General features: G+C 43.3%; 1 protein-coding gene across 1 annotated transcript in view; it reads right to left on the bottom strand.

The window, feature by feature from the left end:
- Window positions 1-23,694, bottom strand: part of LOC148376759 (neurocan core protein-like) — a 78,857-nt gene extending 55,163 nt beyond the window's left edge. Inside the window, exons 1-2 of the mRNA XM_088350408.1 lie at window positions 23,380-23,694; window positions 649-707 (exon numbers count right to left, since the gene is read on the bottom strand). Coding sequence (XP_088206534.1) covers window positions 649-700 — 52 coding nt within the window. The 5' untranslated portion in view covers window positions 701-707; window positions 23,380-23,694. The remainder of the gene's footprint in view (window positions 1-648; window positions 708-23,379) is intronic.
- Window positions 23,695-24,176: the final 482 nt, after the last annotated feature.

Consider the following 24,176-nt stretch of genomic DNA (forward strand, 5'->3'; position numbering starts at 1 on the left):
TTATTATTTACTCCAGTTTTTGTTTCCGTCTAGTTTGTCCTGTTGATTTTCGATATCCTGATTCATCTTCTATCCTGTCTGTCCCGTCCTGTACGGTATCGACCCCATCTGTCCGATATCAACTCGGACAACTGGAATCGATCTCGTCGGTCTCTGGCTTCCTGTCATTCCACGCCAGACCGCTGCCTAACGTGCATGACTCCCCGTTTCTTGCAAATTCAAGGCTTGTGTGAGAAATGTCACACATTTGGGTTCTCCTCCCGTTCCAGTTCTTGACAATTATTGATAAAAGTAAGCGGTTAAAGCAAAGAAATCTTCAAACCTTGCGTGAAGTTTCATTGGAATCAGTCGTCTCCTCCCCCCCTCTGCATCCACCCGCTTACTCCAATGTACAGGCTGAAGTCACGTCACACCAAAGGTAAATAATATTTTTTCTTTTCATGTTTGTGTTTTTTTATAATATTATGCACACATAGGTAGTACTTTCTATATACTATGTGTTTTTTTTATTTTTATTTCAGGTACCTGGTTTTGGGAGCTAATTAGCATAGGCTTCTATATGGTAATTTCTCCCTATTTTGAAAACTTTCAAACATGGTCCCAGTATTTTTGTCCACAGGAAAAAGTAAAATATCAATATATACTCACTGAAGCCCAAAGAGTGCAGCAAGGAGAGCGTCAAGAAGATAAATAGCGCCATCTTGGACCTGCAAGGGACACAAAGTCATCAATATATTTCAACTTACAAATAACCACAAGTGTTTCTAAGGACTGAAGGATTTTATACATTTTACTATAAGGGATTTTATACGATTGAATACAAGTTACATTTATTGAACGCAATTAAGATTTTCACTGAGTGGGCTTTAGGTCACGCTGATCCGAATGCGGAATGTTTTGTTTAGTTCTGTTGATAACAGAACTCTGACGCAGGACGGCAGGCATTGTTTGGAGAAGTTGTTTTGATAAGCGCTCTGCTGTTATGAGTTTTTCAGACAGCGGGACGCTCTCCTCCGAGGTGTTTGGAGCCACGTGGGGGCTTTCATTGGCACGCCCATGGGAGGAGCCGGTACACCAGCTTGCGGAAAAAACGTGGGCCGAGGAGAGAAGCAGAAGATCGAGAGAGGAGGCTTGACAGAGACTCAAGCGACACTAATTCGGCTAATTCGGCCATATATTCGAGTTCACTTAGCTAAATTATTTAAGAAATTAAATCTGCCCCTGTGTGGAAGTGCCGGTCTCTTGTTCATTTTTCCATCAAGAAACGAGCGTGCATTGTTAGGTGAATTTTGGTGGTGTTTGGTTAATGGAGTCAGATAACTAATTCGAACAACTTGGTAAACGGTACATTTTAATATTAAATTCCTAACAGGACATTCTCAGCTTTTACTATTTTCATTTCAGAATGTATTTTCAATCCAAAGTGCAAAATTGGACACAAAATACAAAGTTATTGTCATGAACCAAAACAAGATCAGGACCCAAATGTGTGACGCTACTCACACAAGTCAAGTCACATTTATCTGTCAATGAGCCACAGCTGGCGCCACACGGGCGGGGCCAATTGGGCGCCATGGCAACCGCGACAGTTATGTCCTAATGGGCCAGTCAATTTAGGGTTAGGAGTAAAGGTTAGGGTTAGTGTAAGGGGTAAGGGTTACGGTTGGATTAGGGCTGCGGTGTCAAACTCATTTTAGCTAGAGGGCCCTATGGTAGGGAACAAAACTCTCTCAGAGGCCGGACTAGTAAATTACAGGGAGAACAAGACAAAGAGAGCAAAGAAAGAAAGACTGAAAGAAAATAGAAATCAAAGAAAACAAAAAAAAAGTGAGAGGAAGAGAACAGAGAGAAAGAGAACAGAGAGAGTGAGGGAGAAAGACAGGATGAAAAAAGAGAGACATAGAGAAAGAAAGAGAAAAACGAGAGAGAGTGAGAGGGAGAGAGAGAGTGAAAGTGAGCAAAAGAAAGAAAGAGAGAAAAAAAGAGATAGTGAAAGAACAAAAAAGAGAGACAGGAAGAGATGGAGAGAAAAGAGAAAGGGAGAAAAGGAAAAGAGAAAATGAGAGACAGAAAGGTACAGAAAGAGAAACAGAAAGAAGGAAGAGAGAGGGTGAAAAAGTGAAAGAGAGAAAAAGAATGAAAAAGAGAGAAAGTTACATATAGAAAGTTATAGAGAAAGAGAGAGAGAAAAGGTTGTAAATAAAAAAAAGAAAGAAGACAGAGAGACAGAAAGAGAGAATGAAGTAGAGAGAGAAAGAGAGTGAATAGAGAGAGAATGAAAAAGAGAGAAAGTAATATAGCTCCAGATGCTTTGCGAGTGGCGCCTAGCTTAATCAACATCAAGAGGACATATTTTAGACGGCAGCTGATTTTTCTCTTGTGCTCCTCTGAGTCTCTTGCGGGCCAAATTGTTTGACACCTGTGGATCAGGGTTTTAGGGGTCCAATTAGTGCTTAGGTTTAAGGGGAGGGTTAGCAGTGAGGGTTAAATCAAAACACAATGGTAATGTCTTTATGGGCCAGTAGGTTTAGAAGATAGGGTTTGAGGTTTCGGGGATAAGGGCTAAGTGTTAGCTAGGGGTAAGGGTGACAGTTGGGTTAGGTTGTTAGAGGTTAGGATTTGTAGTTTAGAGGTAAAGGTTAGGTGTTTAAGGGTTAGGTTTAAGGTTAGGGGTTAGAGTTAGAGGGTTAGGGCTTAGGGTTAGGTTTAAGGTTAGGAGCTAGGGCTAAGGGTTAAGGGTTAGAGTTAGAGGGTTAGGAGCTAGGGCTAAGGGTTAAGGTTGGGGGGTAGGGTTGGCAGTTAGGAGTAAGGTTTGGATTGGTGTATTAGGGTTAGGTTTGGGGGTAAGGTTTAAGATTTAGTGTTAATGTTGGGACATGACAGATCTTCAAAAACTGAAATAAACGAATAGGAACGAGCAACCGACCATCTCTTTTCTTCTCTTCCATATTAAAAACCCTGCTCCAACCATTTGAATGAAATAATACCGACGACCAGAAAAACAAATGCTCCGCTGCTTTCGAGTATAAAAAAAAAAAAGTTCATGAAAGCCTCCTGCCGGTTGCCAAGGTAACCTCGAGTCATTCCAAGCAATGCACTGAAAGAGGATTGCGCAACAGCGATTCAAGGGCCGATCAATGAACACAAGCACGCCTTTCTGCCCGTCGAAAAGGAGTAGAAACAAAACGGGAGAAACCGCCCGTGTGACCACCAGCAACAAGCGAGTTTTGCTCTGGAAAAGGATTTTGACGCCCCGCAGCGCCACACACTTTAAGACGTTCCGCTGCTAAAAGGAGAGACCTCAAGACGAGTTCCGACAGATTGGGGTCGCCTCGGACCGGGTCCGAATACCGAGACCCCGACGGCGGACCTGGCCCGGCTGCCTCCCGTTGCCACGGTTACGGCCAGAGCAAAGATGCCCCGCGGGTTTTCTGTCTAAAGGTGGCGACGGGTTACCCTGGGGATCTTAAAGCTGGAGAATCCACGTCTAAATAAATGACCTCAGGATTGCACCCTGGGAAGTTCTGAATGTAATTAAAAGGAATAAAGGATATGTTGTTGTTTTTTAATAGATTTACTCTATTTTTTAATCAATATTTTTCTCATTTTATTGTTGTTCTCTCATAAAACAATAATACAAATTCTTCATTATTTCAAGCAATATTTTTCCATTATCAAACTTTATTTTTAGGATTCATTTTATTTTATTATCTTTCTTTAATATAATAAAATAAAGCAGGATAACTTTATTTAAAAAAAATTTTTTTTACAGATATTCCAAATTATTAAAAAATATAAATATATGTAAACCTGTATATATATTTTAAATTTTATCGTCGTTCTCTGATAAAATATATTTTTGATAAGAACATTTATTATTTTACTACATTTTTAACTATTTTAATTTTTCAAATGAGGTTGTACAATACAATTTAAATAACTGTTTTAAATAATTTGTTTCTGTATTTTGATGATTATTTTTCATTTTTTCTCATTTTAGTCTTTCTTTAAAAACAAACCAAACTTCTGTTTAGTTTGCCTTTATTTTAAGAAATCATTTTCTTATTTTTTTAATTTTTGGGATTATTTTGTTTTATTATCATTTGATAGTCTTTCTCTCATAAAATCAAATTAAACAGAAGAACTGTGTTTTAAGAAATATATTTTTAATATTGAAGTGTATATTTTGTCCTGATTACTGATGTGAATTACCTGTGCCCGCTCTGCCTCGGACTGATTGGCTCCCGATCAGTACTTGTACCCACTTCTGTCTGTCCCCTTTTGTCAGTCCGTCTGCGAACCTCTGTTAACACTAGGCAAGCCTTTTACGACCCTAACTCCCACCTGTCTCGTTTTTTTTGCTCCTGTCTGTCCCCGGCTTCGACTGTTTTTTTTATCCTGTCGACGTCTGCTCTCCCGTCCCGGCTTCCGACCTCCTTTTGTCCCCGACTACGTCTTCTCTCCTTTTCTGGCTTCCAACCCTGACCCCGTTTTTGCTCTCCTGTCCTGGCTACCGACCCGCTTTTTCTGTCCCCGATACCGCCATCACTCGCCACGGAAGATCCACGTCCGCGTTCAAAGCACAATTCGAGTACCAGAGCGACTTGCTTCCCGCGTCCAGCCAACACTGGATCGTGGGTGCAGCCCTTTCTTTCTTCCATTGTGCAAGTGGGTCCTGTCTCCGTTCCTGTCCTGACATTTTCAGCCTGTATTTTGAAAAGCGACCTTCTCATGACCCGTATTTTACCCTGAAAAGACTAAAATGTTAGTGATTGGTCCATCTAACTGCTGTGACTTGTTCTCAAAAACTGCTGTGAACATTGACAAATGTAATATCACCCAGAGTGACCCAGTTAAAAATTTGGGTGTCATATTTGACCCCGATCTGTCCTTTCAAACACACGTTAAGAATATTACTAGAGCAGCTTTTTTCCGTCTTTGCAACATTGCTAAAATTCGCCCTATGCTGTCTCAATCAGATGCGGAGATTATAAATCACGCGTTTGTTACTCCCCATCTCGATGACTGTAATGCACTACTCTCCGGTCTCCCGAAATCCAAAATCAAGAGCCTTCATATCACAGACCAGGCACGGAGACCGGACCCAATTGCGTTCCTTTTACTCAGTTTTTATTAAGAAGGAGAACAGAGGACTTGCTTCCACGATCCGATGGTCGTCGGTCACGGGTAGCAGATAGCAGGAACGCGGAAGTGGCAATTCCGTGTCGAGCGAAGGTCGTCATTGACAGCGAGAAAACAGGTCGATGGCCGGGGCGGAGGAGCAAGAACATAAACGGGTCCAGAAAAGAGGTCGGCAAGAGGTATCAGACAGGAAACGGCAGGATAGAGTCGGAGAGTACAAAAGCTTGCCTAGCTGGGAGCATAGGTTCGCAGACAATCTGACGAGTTCTTTCAGGAAGAGAAGAGTTTAAAAAGAGCCAATCAGGGTCTGTGGCTGTTGGCGCCAACGGGGCATCAGTAATCAAGAGCCTTCAGCTGGTACAAAATGCTGCAGCGAGGCTTTTAACTAAGACAAGAAAGTTTGATCACATGACCCCGATTTTAGCTAACCTGCATTGGCTCCCTGTTAGCTTAAGATGTGATTTTTTTAAAGGTTCTGTTGGTAGTATACAAAATTGTGCATGGACTTGATTTAATTTCCCCCTATGTTTCGGCCCGGAGCCTTCGCTCTGAAAATGCTGGTCTACTAGTGATCCCAATCCAGCTAAAGTAACCCTACCCAACCCTGATTAACAACAATAGTTAAAGATGAATAAGACAGTCTCATTATTTAGCTGGCATTTGCTATCCACTCGCTTGATTGGAGATCAAAAAATTGACATAGATGACTCAAAAGCACCATGTGCATGCTCTGGGCCAAGCACGGTGACTCACCGCCATCATGCAAAACAAGCAATGAATCATGGATTTTGTTATTTACGAGGAAGCCAGCCCTTGGAAGCTCACTCTCGGTGCCTCCGTTTGCAACATTCAAGGTAACTTTGTCCTTCTTGATAACAACCTGGTTGACGAGGAGAATCGTGGAATTGAACACCGAAGGATCATAATCCCAAAGGTGAGAACCACCAGGAAAAGTATGTGTGAGTCTGTGTGCGGAGTCAAACTTTGGAACAATTTACAAGACCAGATCAAACAATGTCCAACTATTCACGTGTTCAAATTTAAATACAAAAAACATTACTGGCGGAATACAGAGATGAAGAAAAAGGGGTATAAATGACACGAGAGATTCGGAATAGTGCGTCTAGAACAGGGGTGTCAAAGAGGACGGGACAAAGAAAGAAAAAGAGAGAGAGGGAGAGAGCGTGAGAAACAAAAGATAAAAAGTCGCGGGAGAGGGGGAAAGGAAAGGAAGAGGAAGAAAGAAATCCAAAGAGAAATAGAAAGACAGAAGGAGAGAAAAGAGAAAAGAAAGTGCCAAGGGTAGGAAGAGAGAAAGAGAAAAGAGAGAAAAGGAAAAAAGGAAGTTTGAGCAAAAGAGGTTAAAAGACACAGAGAGAGAAAGAGAAAAAGAGTGGGAGGAAAGGGATGTAAAAGAGAGTGAGAGAGAGAGAGAAATAAAGTACAGTGTCTTTGTGAGAGGCACCTGGCTTTGGCAACATCAAGTTGACATATTTCAACCTGCAGCTTGTTTTTCTCTTGCGCTTCTCTGAGAGTTGTCTCGCAGGCCGGATTCAATCCCTTAGCGGGCCTGATCTGGCCCGCGGGCCGCCTGTTTGACACCTGTGATCTAGAACTATGGTTAACTTTGTTGTTATTGTTGCTATTGATATATCATAACTGAAGGATTTTTATACATTTTACTATAAAGGATTTTATACAAGTTACATTTGTTGAATACAATGAAGATTTTTCACAGAGAAGGCTTAAGTTCAATGACAGGTCACGCCGTTCCGAATGCGAATGTTTTGTTTTGTTCTGTTGAAAACAGAATTCTGAGGCAGATGGAGGGCGATGTTTGGAGAACGGGGCCCTGATGACGTGAAACGCTTGGTGTTGTTTTGAGTTTCTTCAGACAGCCAGGCAACGAGGTGGCGCCCACATGGGTGTTCCTGGCCCGCCCCATGGGGGTGGCCGACACGCCAGCGTGGGAGAGAGGCGTGGGCAGAGGAAGAACCTCAGAAGATCGATCGAAGGACAATCGAAAAGGAAGCTCGGGGAAGCCTCGAGGGACAATAATTCGGCTAATTCGATGGAATTCACTTAGTTTATTATTTAAGAAATTAAATCTGCCCCCGTGTGGAAATGCCGGTCTCTTGCCCATATTTTCCCAAAAAGAAACAAGCTTGTTTCTTTTTTCATTCATTCATTCAAAGGAGACCTAAATTTTTCGAATGTTCTAAATTTTCAGATCATTTTTTAGGTGGAAGGAAGGCTGGAGTGGCATCAATAACATAATTAAAACACAACGACTGCAGTTATACTTCAGACCAGAGAAAGCAGTCACGAGTAGAAGTAAAACCACGCACGATGGGCTGTTAAAAATCTACTTCCTTGCACATTGGAGTCAAGATTTTGGTGTACTATCATGCAGTACGTGTAACTGTTGCCATGGCGCCCAATTGGCCCCGCCCAAGTGGATAACCATGGAAAGGAAGCTTGCAATGAAGTATATACATATAAAAGACAGTATAGTATTATTTAGCACCTCTTCGTGGTGAAACAAAAAAGTATTTCATTAAAAAAAGACTTTAAAAGTACTTGTAAATCAAGAGGTTGTATTTATTATATATAACATGAGGTAAATCTAGAGGGATCTGACATAAATTGTCACGGTTGCAGTGGTGCCCAATTGGCCCCGCCCGAGTGGCGCCAGCTGCGGCTCGTTGACAGATTGGCTTCCTTCTATTTAAGCTCAGTGCTCTCACTCACCCATTGCCAGTCCGTCAACAAACCTCTGCCCCGCAAGACGTGGGTTTTGACTCTGTCCGGTTCCCTGCCTGTGTTTCCTGTCCGGTATTGTCCCCGTCCTTTTGTCCCGTTTAATATCGATCTCCAGTTTCGTTTCCGTCTATTTTGTCCTGTCCGGTATCGCTCCATCTGTCCGATATCTGCTCGAGCAGTTGGTATCGATCTCGCCGGCCTCTGGCTTTCTGTCATTCCTTGCCAGACTGCAGCCTTACGGTCATGGGGTTTGGGTTAACGTGCATGACAAGCCTGTGTGAGAAACGTCACGCATTTGGGTTCTCCTCTTGTTCCGGTTCTTGACAGTACAACGTCAGGTTGCAAAATGGAGGCTCGATAATTAACAATGGAGAAGAAGCTTGAATAAAATTACCACAAACAAGTGCACAAGACTGTGAAAAAGATATTATATTTTTCATTGGACTGCACTATTTCATTGCTCTGTTGTCAGGATGGGAAGTCTTCGAGCACTACCTTAAAAATAGTTTTGCCTATTCATCTGATTTTCACTAAGTTGTTATCAATGAAAATAAATAATTTTCTAATTCTAAAAACGACATAAAAGAAAAGAATAACAAAATAAGGGAGGATGAACCCAATAACTACGAAAATAGAATTAAGAAAAAGATAGAGACCAGGAAGAAGGCCTAAAGAACTAAAAAGGGAAAAAGAAGCAAATGAAGAAATGGAATAAGACGGGGAAGAATTGAGTAGAGAGGAAGAAAAGAAAGTAAAATAACTACTTAAAAAAGTAAAAAGAACAACAAAATGAAGGAGGTTGGATTGAATAACTTTAAAAAAGTACAATAAGAAGAAATCAACCAATAAATAAGGAAATAGAAGAAGAATACAAAGACGAAAGAAAAAAATCAAATAAAAAAGTACTAAAAGGAAAAAATAAAGAACTAAACAACCAAGAACTAGAAGAATAAATCCATAAGTACAAAGATACAACTAAAGGACTAGAACAGGATCAGGACCCAAACGCGTGACGTTCTCACACAAGCCTTTTATTTTACGGGATATGGGGAGTCATGCAGCGGTCTGGCGTGGATAGACAGGAAGCCAGAGACCAACAAGATCGATTCCAATTCCCCGAGTTGATATCGGACAGATGGCGTCGAAACCGAACAGGACGGGACGGACAGGATCGATCATGAAACAGGGTATCGCAAATAAACAGGACAAACAAGACGGGAACGAAAACTGGAGAGGATAATAAGTTAGTTAGTTAGTTATTGCTCCAGCGAAGGTCGGGGGGTCCCGTCCCTGTGCGTTGAGCCGACCAGATGAACCAGGTTTTTCCAATGCTGGCGGTCTTGTGCCAGCTGTTCTGCATCCTCTACGGCAACTCCGTGTTGTTGGAGGTCGCCCGCAACGACGTCGAGCCATCGAGTGCGGGGTTTCCCTCGTGGTCGTCTCCAGCCTGCGGCCTTTGGGTCAAACTGGAGAATGGCTCGTGTCGGATGGTCTGGTGGTAGACGAAGGACATGGCCAAACCAGCGGGTGCGGCGTTGTGCGACCAAGGAAGATGCTTGGGGCTGGCACGTGCGGGCTCTGAGCTCTTTATTGGAGACTCGCTGGGGCCACCTGATGTTCTCGATGGTTCTGAGAGCCCTGCTATCAAAACCATCGATTCTTGTGGCCAGGGTGTCGTTCAGGGGCCATGTTTCTGAGCCATAAAGCAGGATAGGGAGTACGGCGAGGTTGTAAATGCGGAGCTTCGTCTTGCGTGCGATGGTCTGGTGCCGCCAGAGTGGTTTCCAGAGAGACTGCAGAGCAGATGCTGCCAGGGCTCTTCTGCGGAGAATCTCTGGTTTTAGGTCCCCATTGTCTGTCACCATGGACCCCAGATATACAAAGCTCTTGACAGGCTCTACGATGTCGCTACCAATTTGGATGGGAGGTGGATCTGGTCCATCACCGACATACATGAACTTGGTTTTCGTCCAACTCACTTGCAGGCCAAGCCGCGCTGCCTCTTCGCTGTAAATGCCCAGAGCGTCTCTCAGCTGGCTACGAAAATAGAGAGGATAATAAACAGGACAAAAATAGATGGGAACGAAACTGGAAATCGATATTAAACAGGACCAAAATAAACTGGAACAATACCGGACAGGGAATACCAACAGGAAACAGGACCTAGTCAAAACCCACGTCTTGCGGGGCAGAGGTTCGTTGACGGACTGACAGAGTAAGAGAGAGCGCACATAGCTTAAAAAGACGAAAAGCCAATTTGTTAATGAGTCGCAGCTGTTGCTACACGGGCGGGAGCATTGGGCGCCATGGCAACCGTGACAATACAACTGAAGGACTAGAAGAAGACATGGACACGGGAAAATCAAAGAACTAAAAGAAGAACACAAAGCATGAGGAAAAATATAATATTGAAGAAATAGAAGAATTAAATGTAGAAGAACACAAATGAAGATCTAAGAGAAGCAAATAAAGAACTAGTAAAAAATGTTATGAGAAATAAGACATAAATGAACGACGAAGAGGCTGGAGGCTAACCTTAGATGCTAACGTGAAATGCTAACACACATGCTAGAGAGCTCAACGAGCAGGGTTGTTGTTGCAAAGCGCCATTGTTAACAAACCGGTGCTAATGGGAGCAGAATGCATGCTAACCTGAAATGCTAACCTGAAATGCTAACAAACATGCCAAAGACAGCAACAACAGGATTGTTAACAAATGAGATGCTAACAGGTGCTCGTTGGATTGTTTTCACAGCAGAATGCATGCTAACCTGAAATGCTAACCTGAAATGCTAACAAACAGGCTAGAGACAGCAACAAGCAGGATTGTTAACAGATAAGATGCTAACACGTGCTCGTTGGATTGTTTTCACAGCAGAATGCATGCTAACCCAAAATGCTAACCTGAAATGCTAACAAACAGGCTAGAGACAGCAACAAGCAGGACTGTTAACAAATGAGATGCTAACAGGTGCTTGTTGGATTGTATTTACAGCAGAATGCATGCTAACCTGAAATGCTAACCTGAAATGCTAACAAACATGCTAGAGACAGCAACAAGCAGGACTGTTAATAAATGAGATGCTAACAGGTGCTTGTTAGATTGCAATTACAGCAAAATGCATGCTAACCTGAAATGCTAACAAACATGCTAGAGACAGTAACAAGCAGGATTCTTAACAAATGAGATGCTAACAGGTGCTCAATGGATTGTTCACACAGCAGGATGCATGCTAACCTGAAATGCTAAAAAACAGGCTAGAGACAGCAACAAGCAGGACTGTTAATAAATGAGATGCTAACAGGTGCTTGTTAGATTGCAATTACAGCAAAATGCATGCTAACCTGAAATGCTAACAAACATGCTAGAGACAGTAACAAGCAGGATTCTTAACAAATGAGATGCTAACAGGTGCTCAATGGATTGTTCACACAGCAGGATGCATGCTAACCTGAAATGCTAAAAAACAGGCTAGAGACAGCAACAAGCAGGACTGTTAACAAATGAGATGGTAACAGGTGCTTGTTAGATTGCATTTACAGCAAAATGCATGCTAACCTGAAATGCTAACAAACATGCCAAAGACAGCAACAACAGGATTGTTAACAAATGAGATGCTAACAGGTGCTCAATGGATTGTGCACACAGCAGGATGCATGCTAACCTGAAATGCTAACAAACATGCTAGAGACAGCAACAAGCAGGATTGTTAACAAATGAGATGCTAACACGTGCTCATTGGATTGTTCGCACAGCAGGATGCATGCTAACCAGAAATGCTAACCTGAAATGCTAACAAACAGGCTAAAGACAGCAACAAGCAGGAGTGTAGTGTGTAGATAGATAGATACCATAGATAGATAGATACCATAGATACCATAGATAGATAGATATCATAGATACCATAGATACAATATATACCATAGTTCCTATAGATACTTTAGATACCATAGATACAATAGATAGATACCATAGATAGATAGATAGATACCATAGATAGATAGATACCATAAATACTATAGATAGATAGATAGATAGATAGATAGATAGATACCACAGATAGATAGATACTATAGATACCATATATCCTATAGATAGATAAATAGATAGATAGATAGATAGATAGATAGATATCACAGATACCATAGATACCATAGTTAGATACCATAGATAGATACCATAGATAGATAGATAGATACCATAAATAGATACCATAGATAGATAGATAGATACCATAGATCCTATAGATACCATAGATAGATAGATAGATAGATAGATAGATAGATAGATACCATGGATTGATAGATAGATAGATAGATAGATAGATAGATAGATACCATTGATACCATGGATAGATAGATACCATAGATAGATAGATACCATAGATAGATACTTCATTCATTCCCGTAGGGAAATTCACACTTCCAGCAGTTGAAAAATAAATCAATAAATGATACAGAATACAAAAATACCCAATATGACATTTTGCTATTGAGTATTTAAATAGCGACACTGTAATAAAAATAGGATAATATGCAAATGTGGGGTGGGGTTTAAAGTGGGCTTTTACTCCCCCGGGTGGAGTTAAAGAGCCTCATGGCATGAGGAAGAAATTATCTCCTCAGTCTGATTACTACAGCAAAGACAAGTGCCAAAGCAAAAAAAAAAAAAACAAGAGTGAACCTTTCGCCTCAACGTGAGTGCACTCAGCTCCACATGCAGAAAGAATAAAAAATGCATACTGTAAAATGGGAGCTTTCAGCACCGCTCTTCTTCACTTTTCTTCTTTTAACCGTCACACACACTTTGTTAACGCCACCCAACATGACCGAGTTAAAAAACAAAAACAAACAAAAACAAACAAAAACACACTGTATGATGGTTAATTTGATGTTAAAGTTCAACTTGAAGCGGCCCGGGGAAAAAAAAGGATATTGTCACGACCAGCAAACAGGGCAGACCCAATCGTGTAACATTTTCTCGCAAGTTTTATTGAAAGAAAGAGGAAGGGCGGCGCCCGCAATCTGATGCTCACTGGACGCGTACTCAGATTGTGATCCGAACACGGAAGTGGATCTTCCGTAGCGAGCGATGGCGGTGTCAGGGACGGAAAAACGGGTCGGTAGCCGGAACTAGGAGAGCAAGGCGTGGTCGGGGTCGGAAACGAGTCCTGAGCCAGAACGGGAGAGTGGACGTGGTCGGGGACAAAATAAGTCGTAATCCGGGACGGGAGAGCAGACGTGGTCAGGATCAAAACAGGTCGTAGCCGGAGACAGACGGGAGCAAAAACGGGACAGGTGGGAGTCAGGGTCGAAAAAAACCTTGTCTAGTGTACACTGAGGTTCACAGACAGACTGACAACAGGGCACAGACAGGATTGGGTTCAAATATTTACCGGGAGCCAATCAGAGCCAACAAATGAGCGGGGACACCTGATTCCTATCGGTAATCATGACATATATAGTGTTTTACAACCAATCAGATTCATTTTTGCTTAACCTTTATTGACCAAGTACAGGCTCCTTGGAATGCTTTTGTTATTTTGGCCATGAAGGATTCAGAATTCATGTTATGCCTTTTAAAATTTATTTTTTTAGGACAACCCAAACTTTAAATATCTGTCAAAATCGACCATAAATCTGTTAAAACGGCGTGATAAGAGTTTAAAATAAGAACAAAACCAAAAACAGACTAATACTTATTATGCCCTGTCTGTGTCATTTATTGTTTGTGATTGGACTGTTGCCACATGTGGATGCCTGCGATATAGGATTGTAGCAAGTTCTATAGCATATGAATAACCTATATTTTATGTTGACAATATCTGTGTATTATTTGCTCTCATGTAGGTTTTAGATCAAGGGATGGTGTCATAAGAGTCTGTGGGTCGCAATAATCCGTGCAGCTCTTTGAGACTCTTTGTGATTAAGGGCGTCACAAATAAACATGACTTGACTTGACTTGATGTTTTTGAGTTTTTCCTTGCCTTCATGTAGGTTTTAGATCAAGGAATGGTGTCATAAGAGTCTGTGGTTCCCAATAATCTGTGGTCTGTGCAGCTCTTTGAGACTCTTTGTGATTAAGGGCGTCACAAATAAACATGACTTGACTTGATGTTTTTGAGTTTTTCCTTGCCTTCATGTAGGTTTTAGATCAGGGGATAGTGTAATAACAGTCTGTGGTTTGGAATAATCTGTGGTTATGTGCAGCTCTTTGAGACTCTTTGTGATTAAGAGCGTCACAAATAAACATGATTTGACTTGACTTTGTAATGCAAGTTTCGAATGAAAGCGTTTTGCTCAATTCAAAAAAATACTTTTATGTCAGGCTATGAACTTGACAGTCATAATTCCTGGCGTGGTTTGTGCCTGGCAGCCCTGGACATGGAGGACACAGAAGCTGTTTCTCTGCAGATCATCAGAGATGGGAACAAAAACTATAATGGAACTTTTGGGGAAAAAAAAAATACAGAAGCCTCCTCTCCCGCACTACTAGACTCACGAACAGCTTCTCCCACCAGGCAGTGAGACAATTGTGTCAAGACCAGAACAGAGACAGGACCCACTTGCGTATGTTTCTCTCGGATTTATTGGGAAAAAGGGAAAGGATTGCACACACGATCCGGTAATCGCTGGTTGCCATGGAAATGGCAAGTGCTATTCCATGGCAAGCAAATGTGGTGTCGGGAGCGGGAAAAAAAAAGGTCAGTCGGGACAGGGGAGCAAAAAACGTGGTCGAGATCAGAAAATGGGTCGAAGCCGGGAAACAGACAGGGGGCCAAAACAGGAGTGAGTCAGGGTCGAAAAGCTTGCCTAGCGTAAACTGAGGTTCGCAGACGGACTGACAACAGGTGACGGAAAGAAGAAGGGAAAGGGTAGCACACATGACCTGAACGCGCAAGTGGTATTTACGTGGCAAGCAATGGTGGTGTCGGGAGCGAAAAAAACATGTCAGTAGCCAGGACAGGGGAGCAAAAAACGTGGTGGAGATCAGAAAATGTGTGTGTTTTATGTCCAACAAAGCTGTCATTTTACACCAATCCAAATAGACAACATGGATAGACATTGAAATCGTATAATTTACCAATTTATCTTCCACTTTTCTTGTTCATCAATAAACTAAAAAATGAATGTGAAAAACAAGTGGAAAGGCATCCATGACTTCAACTTGTTACCACAAGAATTAACCAGGATCAACCCTTCTTCATCAACAATGAACTACAATCAAAAAACAAGTGATATGGACAGCTACCATACCATTCATCAATGATATCTTCTTGCAGAAAATATCAAAACTTGAAATAACAGCAGCAAAGCAGAAGGCACACATGCACACACGCTTCTTTAAAATATTCACAATCAGTAAATGGTTTCCTGTGCTTTGCTATGCAGTGAGCAATGTGATAGCTTGCTTCAGTGGTGGTGTTTTTAGCTGTGACAAAGGTTTTCAGGCTCTGTGTTTGTTTTCCGTACCTGGACACAACGCGTTTTAATGTCTCCGTCTTGTCAGACTCGTCCTTGAATTCATGTTCATGTTTCGTCTCGTAACGACGTTTAACACTTGCTGTGTCGTGATTGCCTAAGTGAAGTCACCTGGGGCAATCGTTTGGCGCGCTGGAGCACACTTCCTGATTGGCTGACGTTCTCCACTTAAGCGGTCTGCGTCCAGAGATGGACGTTCGAGTGTACTCTTCGTATCCCTGAGTGTTTCTCCAGACTACAAGGTACCCATGACTTCTCTTGCCTGATCCATGCCTGCCTCCCGTTTTTGACCTGTTTCCGTTCCACGTTTTGCGAACTACTCTACCGCCCCGGCCATCGACTTACCCGCTAAGCTGCACCTTCCGTCTATCCGGCACGGAGCTGCCATTCCGCCCGAAGAGGCTGACGACCAACAAGCGCCGACGTCCCAAGCCAGCTCCAACAACTCTTTCAAATAAAAACTCGGAAACTTACGCTATTGGATCCGACAGTCTGTTCTGGTCCTTGACATGCTGTGCGAGGTACAACGCTCTCGAGGCATAATGCACAGAACAGCACGGTCATTTTTTACACAAAGCCCGATTCGTCTGTCCACGCTGGCTGGAAAGAACGAGATGTTTTCGCTAAAGGGGCCGTCATGATTTGTTTATTTATCGCGCGCCGGTGTTTCGTTGCCTGGGTTAAAACACGGATCTCTCTTCTGCGAAGCACTGCGCAAAAACACACTCACACACGAAGCAGAGGAGGAGAGGCGCTAACGCACAGGTGTCAAATAGGCGGCCCGCGGGCCAAATCAGGCCCGCTATGGGATTGAATCCGGCCCGCAAGACAACACTCAGAGAAGCGCAAGAGAAAAACAAGCTGCAGGTTGAAATATGTCAACTTGATGTTGCCAAAGCCAGCTGCCTCAAACAAAGACACTGTACTTGTCTTTATCTCTCTCTCTCTCTCTCTCTTTTCCACCCCCTTTCTCCCACTCTGTCTCGGTCTCTTTCACTCTCTGTGTCTCTTTTTCTCATCCTTTGTTGCTCTCTGTCTCTTTCTCTCTGTGTCTTTTAACCTCTTTTGCTCTAACTTCCTTTTTTCCTTTTCTCTCTTTTCTCTCTCTTCATACCCTTCGCGCTTTCTTTTCTCTCATTCCGTCTTTCTATTTCTCTTTGGATTTCTTTATTCCTCTCCCTTTCTTTTCCCCCTCTCTCACAACTTTTTATCTTTTGTTTCTCACGCTCGCTCCCTCTCTCTCTTCTCTCTCTTTGTCCCGCCCTCTCTCCTTTTCCCTCCCTCTTCCTCTTATTTCTTTACCTCTTTTTCTTCCTCTTTAATCTACTAGTCCGGCCCCCGACAGAATTTATGTTTTATCGTGTGGCCCCCAAGTTAAAATGAGTTTGACACCCCTGCGCTAACGTAAAGCCTCTAAATAACACGGTGCGCAACTGAAAATGTCTTAATTTCAGGTAAAAGTACGCATTTAAAAAAAAAAATCATTATTATTTTGCCATGCGGGCAGCACGGCGGCGCAGTGGTTAGCGCTTGTGCGGCACAGTTCATGTCATGGGAACCTGTCGTGGGTTCCAATCCAGCTCCAGACTTCCTGTGCGGAGTTTGTATGTTCTCCCCGTGCTTGCGTGGGTTTCCTCCGGGCACTCCGGTTTCCTCCCACGTTCCAAACACATGCATTTCAGGTGGATTGGTCGGTCCAAATTGTCCCTAGGTGTGAATGAGCGAGTGAGTTGTCTGTCCCCGTGTGCCCTGCGATTGGTTGGCAACCAGTTCAGGGTGTCCCCTGCCCACTGCCCGGAGATGGCTGGGATGGGCTCCACCCCCCCCCCCCCCCCCCCCCCCCCCGCGACCCTAATGAGGATAAGCGGTACGGCTAATGAGATGAGATGAGATTTTGCCGTGCGCTTGCGTGCCACTGGTTAACCCCTCATAGGTTGACGAACCCTGTTGTATGTGAAGTAAAATTGAGAAATTGACAAAGAAATTTTGACTTTGAGATGAGAATAATACCGGCTAACCAGGGTGCTGAAAAGCGCAATGGAGTTTCTGAGATGCTAACTTGGTTAACCTCCCAGCCAAACAGACAACCGCATTTGATTCCGCTTTGATAAAGATAAAAACTGACAATGTCATCGGGATCGACGGGTTCCAGGGCAAATTGACCTATAATGTCTAGCCGGACCGGACCAAGCAGAAGAAAAGAAAAATCGAGTGAGTCAGTAGCAACGTTCCCTGTCATTTTCCTTACGGTTCTGAGCGTTCACACAAAGTCGGTGAGCAACGCTTGAAACAACAGTGAGCAACGGCAATCCCAAGTGTGGCAACTAAGTCATTATCAAACATGACCAAAACTTGACACGTTACATTTTGCTGAGTTTCCAGCAATGCAAAAACGTTTTTCACTTTTGAATGAATTGACTCGTGTACTATTACAGAGGTTGTACGGCCTAATAACGTCATTTGTTTTTACAACAATTCTTTCACAAGATTTCCATTTCTTTTTTTTCCTGGTATCTTTTGTCGCATAATACTACCGTTTTTGGGGGCTTATTGAGTCGGTTGCAGGATACACAACTGTATTTAATCACATTTTTTTTTGTGGAAGTAAAATGTTGGCAACAAGATTGACTTGGTATAATTGGAAATTATTTGAATGCAACACAGACTTTTTCTTTGTTTTCCCTGTTTTTTTTCAATTTTTTTTTAAATTTCTTAAAAAAAAATCTCATTGTGTTTATTTTTTCCTAGCTTTTACTTTTTCTTTTTGTTCTTTATTTACTTTTTTTCCTTTGTTTCTTTCTTTTATTTTTTTCTGGCTTTTTTTCCAGATTTTTTTCCTTCTTTTTTCTATTCCTTTTGTTTCTTTTTTTCTCAGCTTTTCACTACTTTTTCAGTTTGCCTTTTTTGTTCTATTTCCCCCCTTCCTTTAAGTCATTTTGTGCATCATTCTACATAATATTTGGTCATATAGGGATGAAAGAAGCAAAAACAACCTGAAGAGCCGTTTAGGACCCGAAAGAGCCAGTTACTTTTAGTGACCCGAGCCGAAGAAGCCGGTTCTCAAAAAACTCTACTGACTTTACTCAACTACGTTCTACTTCGACATTGACTTCAAAATACCGCATTTAGAAAACAGCGTCAGGGGAAGCTGTAACTTTGACTTAATTTGCTTCTTAAAAAGCAATTTCGAGCCCTGATTTTTGTGCGCTGGCTAGATTTTCTTGTGCGCGGAAAAGCTCTGGGTAGTGCGCGATTGCGCACACACGCAGCTTAGAGGGAACAGTAGTGTACATTGCACCCTTAGCTTTAAGCAACCCACGTGGACCGGCGCTCTCAAAAACAGAATAATTCAAAAATAATTCGAAAATACCCAATAAGTACCCACAATTGCCACAAGGCGGCAGCAAAAGTATTTCTCCGCCAGGCAAAACAAAAGCCTTCTCTTTGGTTTAACCAGTTGCGGTGATGTACTCCGAAAAATGTTGATATTATTTCGTCAAGGCCAGGCTTGTCCAGAGTCCGGCTCGGGGGCCAGTTACGGCCCGTGATCAATTTTCCGTCAAAAAAATTATTTATATGTGGCCCGCGGTATCAAATAAATCTGTACCAAAAAAATTGTAATTCAACATTTCACCAGATGATGGCTGTAGCCCTTTGGCCACTTGTCCATTGGCTTTCTGGGATAATTATAACCTACCCCTTTTCTAACATGGTGACCATAAATAAAAAGGAAAGTTGACTGTGAGGACAAGTGGAAATTGGAGTATTTTTTTACCGAAATCCAAAACAACTGTGTGCCTAATTTTCCAAGAGACTGTGGCTGTTTCCAAAGAATATAATCTCATCTCATCTCATTAGCTGCACCGCTTATCCTCAGTAGGCTCGCGGGGGTGCTGGAGCCCATCCCAGGACACCCTGAACTGGTTGCCAGCCAATCGCAGGGCACACAGGGACAGACAACTCGCTCGCTCATTCACACCTAGGGACAATTTGGACCGATCAATCCACCTGAAATGCATGTCTTTGGAATGTAGGAGCAAACCGGAGTGCCCGGAGGAAACCCACGCAAGCACGGGGAGAACATACAAACTCCGCACAAGAAGTCCGGTAGCTGGATTTGAACCCACACAGGAGGTTCCCAAGACCTTAGAACTGTGCCGCACACGCGCTAAAAGAATATAATATCAAGACGCAATGTCAGACAACAAAAACCTAAGTGGAAACACACGCCCTGAAAAGGTGAAGCAACTGGAAGCTGTTTCAACACCACAGCAGCGCTTTTTCACGAGATCCTCGGAATCAAATGAAAATGCTACAAAGGCGAGCTACGAGGTGGCGATGCTGATCGCCAAGCACCGCAAAACTAAGAGTGAATTGATCAAAGACAGGTCAAAGAATGCCAGGCTTACACATTTTCATCTGACCAAATCTGGCCAGCTTTCTCATAAGTTTAGACACCCCGTGTCTAAGCAGAACAACAAAATGGCAGCGGTCAATGAGCAGGTTTTAAAGCATCCTTGGACTTCACGTGCAGGTGACGAACTTGATTACAATAGAGTTCACGAACACCTGTTCTATGGAGGAGCGATACCGTCATTTGTAGGAATAAATGTAGACCTTTTTTGTCCCCGACCACGTCTACTCTCCTTTCCTGGCTTACGACTCGCTTACGACCCCGACCACCTTTTTGCTCTCCTGTTCCGGCTACTGGCCCGTTTTTCCGTTCTGGTCCTGACATGGAGGCTAAATGTAAACAAAACACTCTGCGCCTGAGAACAACACTGCGCCCTGGTGTAGTGGAGGTGCAATTGCAGTTTATTGCCATAGAATGCCATGGAAAGAAATAAAAACATAAATCACATGCCTTAATATATCATTTATTGCCATTTATACATTTTGTCATTCATTTTGTCACAACAAAATGTTGAAATAAATGTTGCCTAAAGTTTTCACCTATTGGTTGATGAGTGATGAATTAAATCATTACGATACTGTTCAACCAATGGGTGAAGAGCTCAGCCAGTACACCCGCCCCCTCATTCGAATAACATTTTGCAGTAACAAATATACACAACAAAACAAATGACAAGATAATAAATGACAAAATCCTCGACAAAATACTAAAACACATTACGAAATAAAAACTTTAATAGATAAATGAAAAAAAAAACATGACAATGTCAGGACCAGGACAAGAAACAGGAAGCAGAACCCACTCGTGTAACGTTACCCCTAACCACTAGGGTGGTAGGGGCGCCATTCCCTGTGGTGTGTCTTCAAATCTTTTTTTTTTAACATGAGAGCAACAATAAAGATTATACACATTTTCCTGTTGTCACATACCAGGACAGGGAACAGGAAGCAGAACCCACTCGCGTAACGTCACTCACAGTTTATTCGGGAGAAGCGGAATGAGCACACACTCGATCCGGGGACCATTGGTCGCGGAAGTAGATTGATAGGAACGAAGAAGCGGTCAAAATCAAACAGATCGGGGCGAGAGCGAAACAGGAACAAAACACAGGCAAAGCGGAGATTAACAGGGTTTGGCAAAACGAGAGCAAAAAACACAGGCAAAAACGGGGATTCACATGGCTTGGCAAAACAAGAGCAAAAACACAGGCAAAAACGGGGATTCACAGGGCTTGACACATCACAACAGAGTTTAGCAGGAGTTTCGCAAACGGACCGACAAAAGGGGACTCAAAAGACAGCGTTTAAGTAGTCAGGGAGCAATCTGTCAACGCGTGACAGCTGGTGTCAATGGGCGGGACCAATTGGGCGCCATGGCATCCGTGACAGAACCTGGCGCCACACCACGGGGACCAATTGGGCGCCATGGCAACCGTGACGGACAAAATACTTGACAGAATAAATACAAAAACAAATGATATCTCAGTTTTTATATATTTGTATGGCAGATATTTGTAACCATTTATTTGTTTTCTACATTTCTTTCTAAATGACAGGATCGCTCTTATTGTCATAGTTACTGATTTGAGTCACCTGTGCCGGCTCCTTTGGCGCCAACTGCCTCGGCCTCTGATTGGCTCCCTGTCCCTATTTAAACCCACGCCTTTCGATCACCTGTTGTCAGTCCGTCTGTAAACCTCAGTTTACTCTAGGCAAGCTTTTTTCGAACCTGGCTCCCACCTGTTTTTGCTCCTGTCTGTCCCCCGGCTTCGACCTGTTTTTTGATCCTGACCATGTTTTTTGCTCTCCTGTCCCGGCTACTGACCCGTTTTTTCCGTTCCCGACATCGCCATCGCTCGTTCAGAGCGACCGGTGATCACAGGATCGTGTTTGCAATCCTTTCCTTTCTTCCCAATAAAACTGAGAGAAGCATGACGCAAGCGGGTCCTGTCTCCGTTCTGGTCTTGAAACCTCTACATCTTCAAGTCTTTTCCATCAATTGATCTCAATGAAAATCTACATACAAGCTCAAAACATTCACCATTGTTTTCCAGGGGTGTCCAAGCTTTTGAAAAAGGAAGGGGCCAGATTTGGTAAACTGAAAATGTGTGAGGGCCGACTATTCAACCTGGCATTCTTTGACCAGTTTTTCATAAATTCACCCTCCGTGAAAGGTTTGCAAGGCTTGGCGATCAGCGTCGCAACCTCGTAGCTCGCCTTTGTAGTGTTTTCATTTGAATGTAAGGATCTCGTGAAAAAGCTCTGCTGTGCTGTTAAAACAGCTTCGGGTTGCTTCACCTTTTCACAGCGTTTGTTTCCAGTTAGCTTTTTGTAGGCAGCATGGTTTGTCTGGCAGTGCCTTTTGATATTATACTCTTTGAAAAGAGTAAATGGTAAAGGGTCTGCATTTCTATAGCACTTTTCAAGTCAATGAAGACTTCCCAAAGTGCTTTACAATGTGATTCCCACTTACCCATTCACACACACACTCAGACACCAATAGCGGCCATGCAACCATGCAAGACGCCGACCTGCTTATTGGGGGCATTAGGGATTCAGTGTCTTTCCCAAGGACACTTCGACATGTAAAACAGAGGAGCCAGGAATCGAACCTACGATCTCTTGATCCCAAGAGGAGCGCTCTACCTCCTGAGCTAATGATGCCCATTTGGCCAATTTGTCAGTTGTTTTGGATTCCAGTGGAAAAAAATACTACAATTTTCGCTTGTCCTGGAAGCCGCATAGTCAACTTTCCTTTTTTAATTTTTTAATTTTATAGATAGATAGATAGATAGATAGATAGATAGATAGATAAAAAATACTCTACTACAATTTTCGCTTGTCCTGGAAGCCGCATAGTCAACTTTCCTTTTTTTATTTACATTCTCCATGTTGGAAAAGGGGTGTGAGAAAATATTCACAGAAAGCTAAGGTGGCCAAAGGCCTACTGCTATCATCTGGTAAAAATGTTTTTTTTTCTTTTTTTTTTACAAATTTGTTTTATACTGGGGCAGCACAGCGACGCAGTGGTTAGCGCGTGTGCGGTACAGTTCTGAGGTCATGAGATCGAACCTCCTGTGTGGAGTTTGCATGTTCTCCCCGTGCTTGCACTCCGGTTTCCTCCCACATTCCCAAAACATGCATGTCAGGTTCATTGGCCGGTCCAAATTGTCCCTAGGTGTGAACGAGCGAGTGTGTTGTCTGTCCCTGTGTGTCCTCTGATTGGCTGGCAACCAGTCCACTGCCCCAAGATAGCTGGGATGGGCTCCAGCACCCCCGCGACCCTACTGGGGATAAGAGGTGCAGGTAATGGATGGATGGATGTTTTATACTGCAGTCAACATTACTGGTAGGTCACAAATCATGAATTTTATGACAGAGACAGCAGGCCAGTAAAAATGTGACGATGGGATGGACCTTGGACATGCCTGTTTGATACATTTCCTAAAAACCTTCAGCTAGGGAATTCTTTCCCTTATCACTCCTCTTATTACGGAATAACGTCCCATTTTCATCCTGCAACATGCACGCTACCAACGGCTTCCATTTTTGGACAAAAAACACAGCAGCCGCACTCACCTCGGGGTCGGGGACAAAGCGAGGATGCGATCCGGCACAAATTCTGCAGAGGACGAAAAAACGAGAAGATTTGTCAGCTGGACGAAGCGGCACTAAAGAAGGCGGACTTCAGCGAGCGGTCGGGGACGGGCGCTTCATCTTCCGGCCGGGGGAGGCGTGAGTGGGGGGCTGGGGGACGGATGGCGCGGTGGATAGGTGGTGAGGGGGCGTGACGGGCACGAGACGCTCGGGCACCTTCGGGGTGCTGGTTGAGCGGCGACGCTGGCGAACAAAGACGGATGACGGGCAGCAGACGGACGAGGCGCCCCCGTTGGAAAGGGGGGAGGCTGGCTAGAGGAGGAAGAAGGGGAGGGGGAGGGTAGTCTGCACGGGAGGGAGGAATAAAAAGGAGGGGGACCAGAGAGGGTGCGAGGGGGGGTGTCTTTATATGACAATAATCCGATAGAAACCTTTAAAGGTTGAGCCGGGGGCTGTGAATTCAATTAGGACGTCAGTCTGGACCACCAGCTTAACATCACCCCCCCCCAAAATAATAACCGCTGAAGATAAAGACTATAAACCAGGGGTCCCATTCTCGCGGCACGGGGGCCAAATGCGGCCCCCGGGATGATAGTTGGAGGCCCCTGCCTCAATATGAAAAAAGGGACAGGGTATATTTTTTTTGTGTCGTTGTGTTTTGTCTTACCACCAAAGACGAGTGCTAGAAGACAAAAGGAGGCAAAATACGAACACTCAAAGTGGCCAAAATACGTGGGAAATTTGTATTTATTTAACACGAACTCATCGTCCGCCATCAA

This window comes from Urocampus carinirostris, chromosome 1 (assembly GCF_059441175.1).
Source record: "Urocampus carinirostris isolate Australia breed hairy pipefish chromosome 1, RoL_Ucar_1.0, whole genome shotgun sequence".
NCBI lineage: Eukaryota > Metazoa > Chordata > Actinopteri > Syngnathiformes > Syngnathidae > Urocampus > Urocampus carinirostris.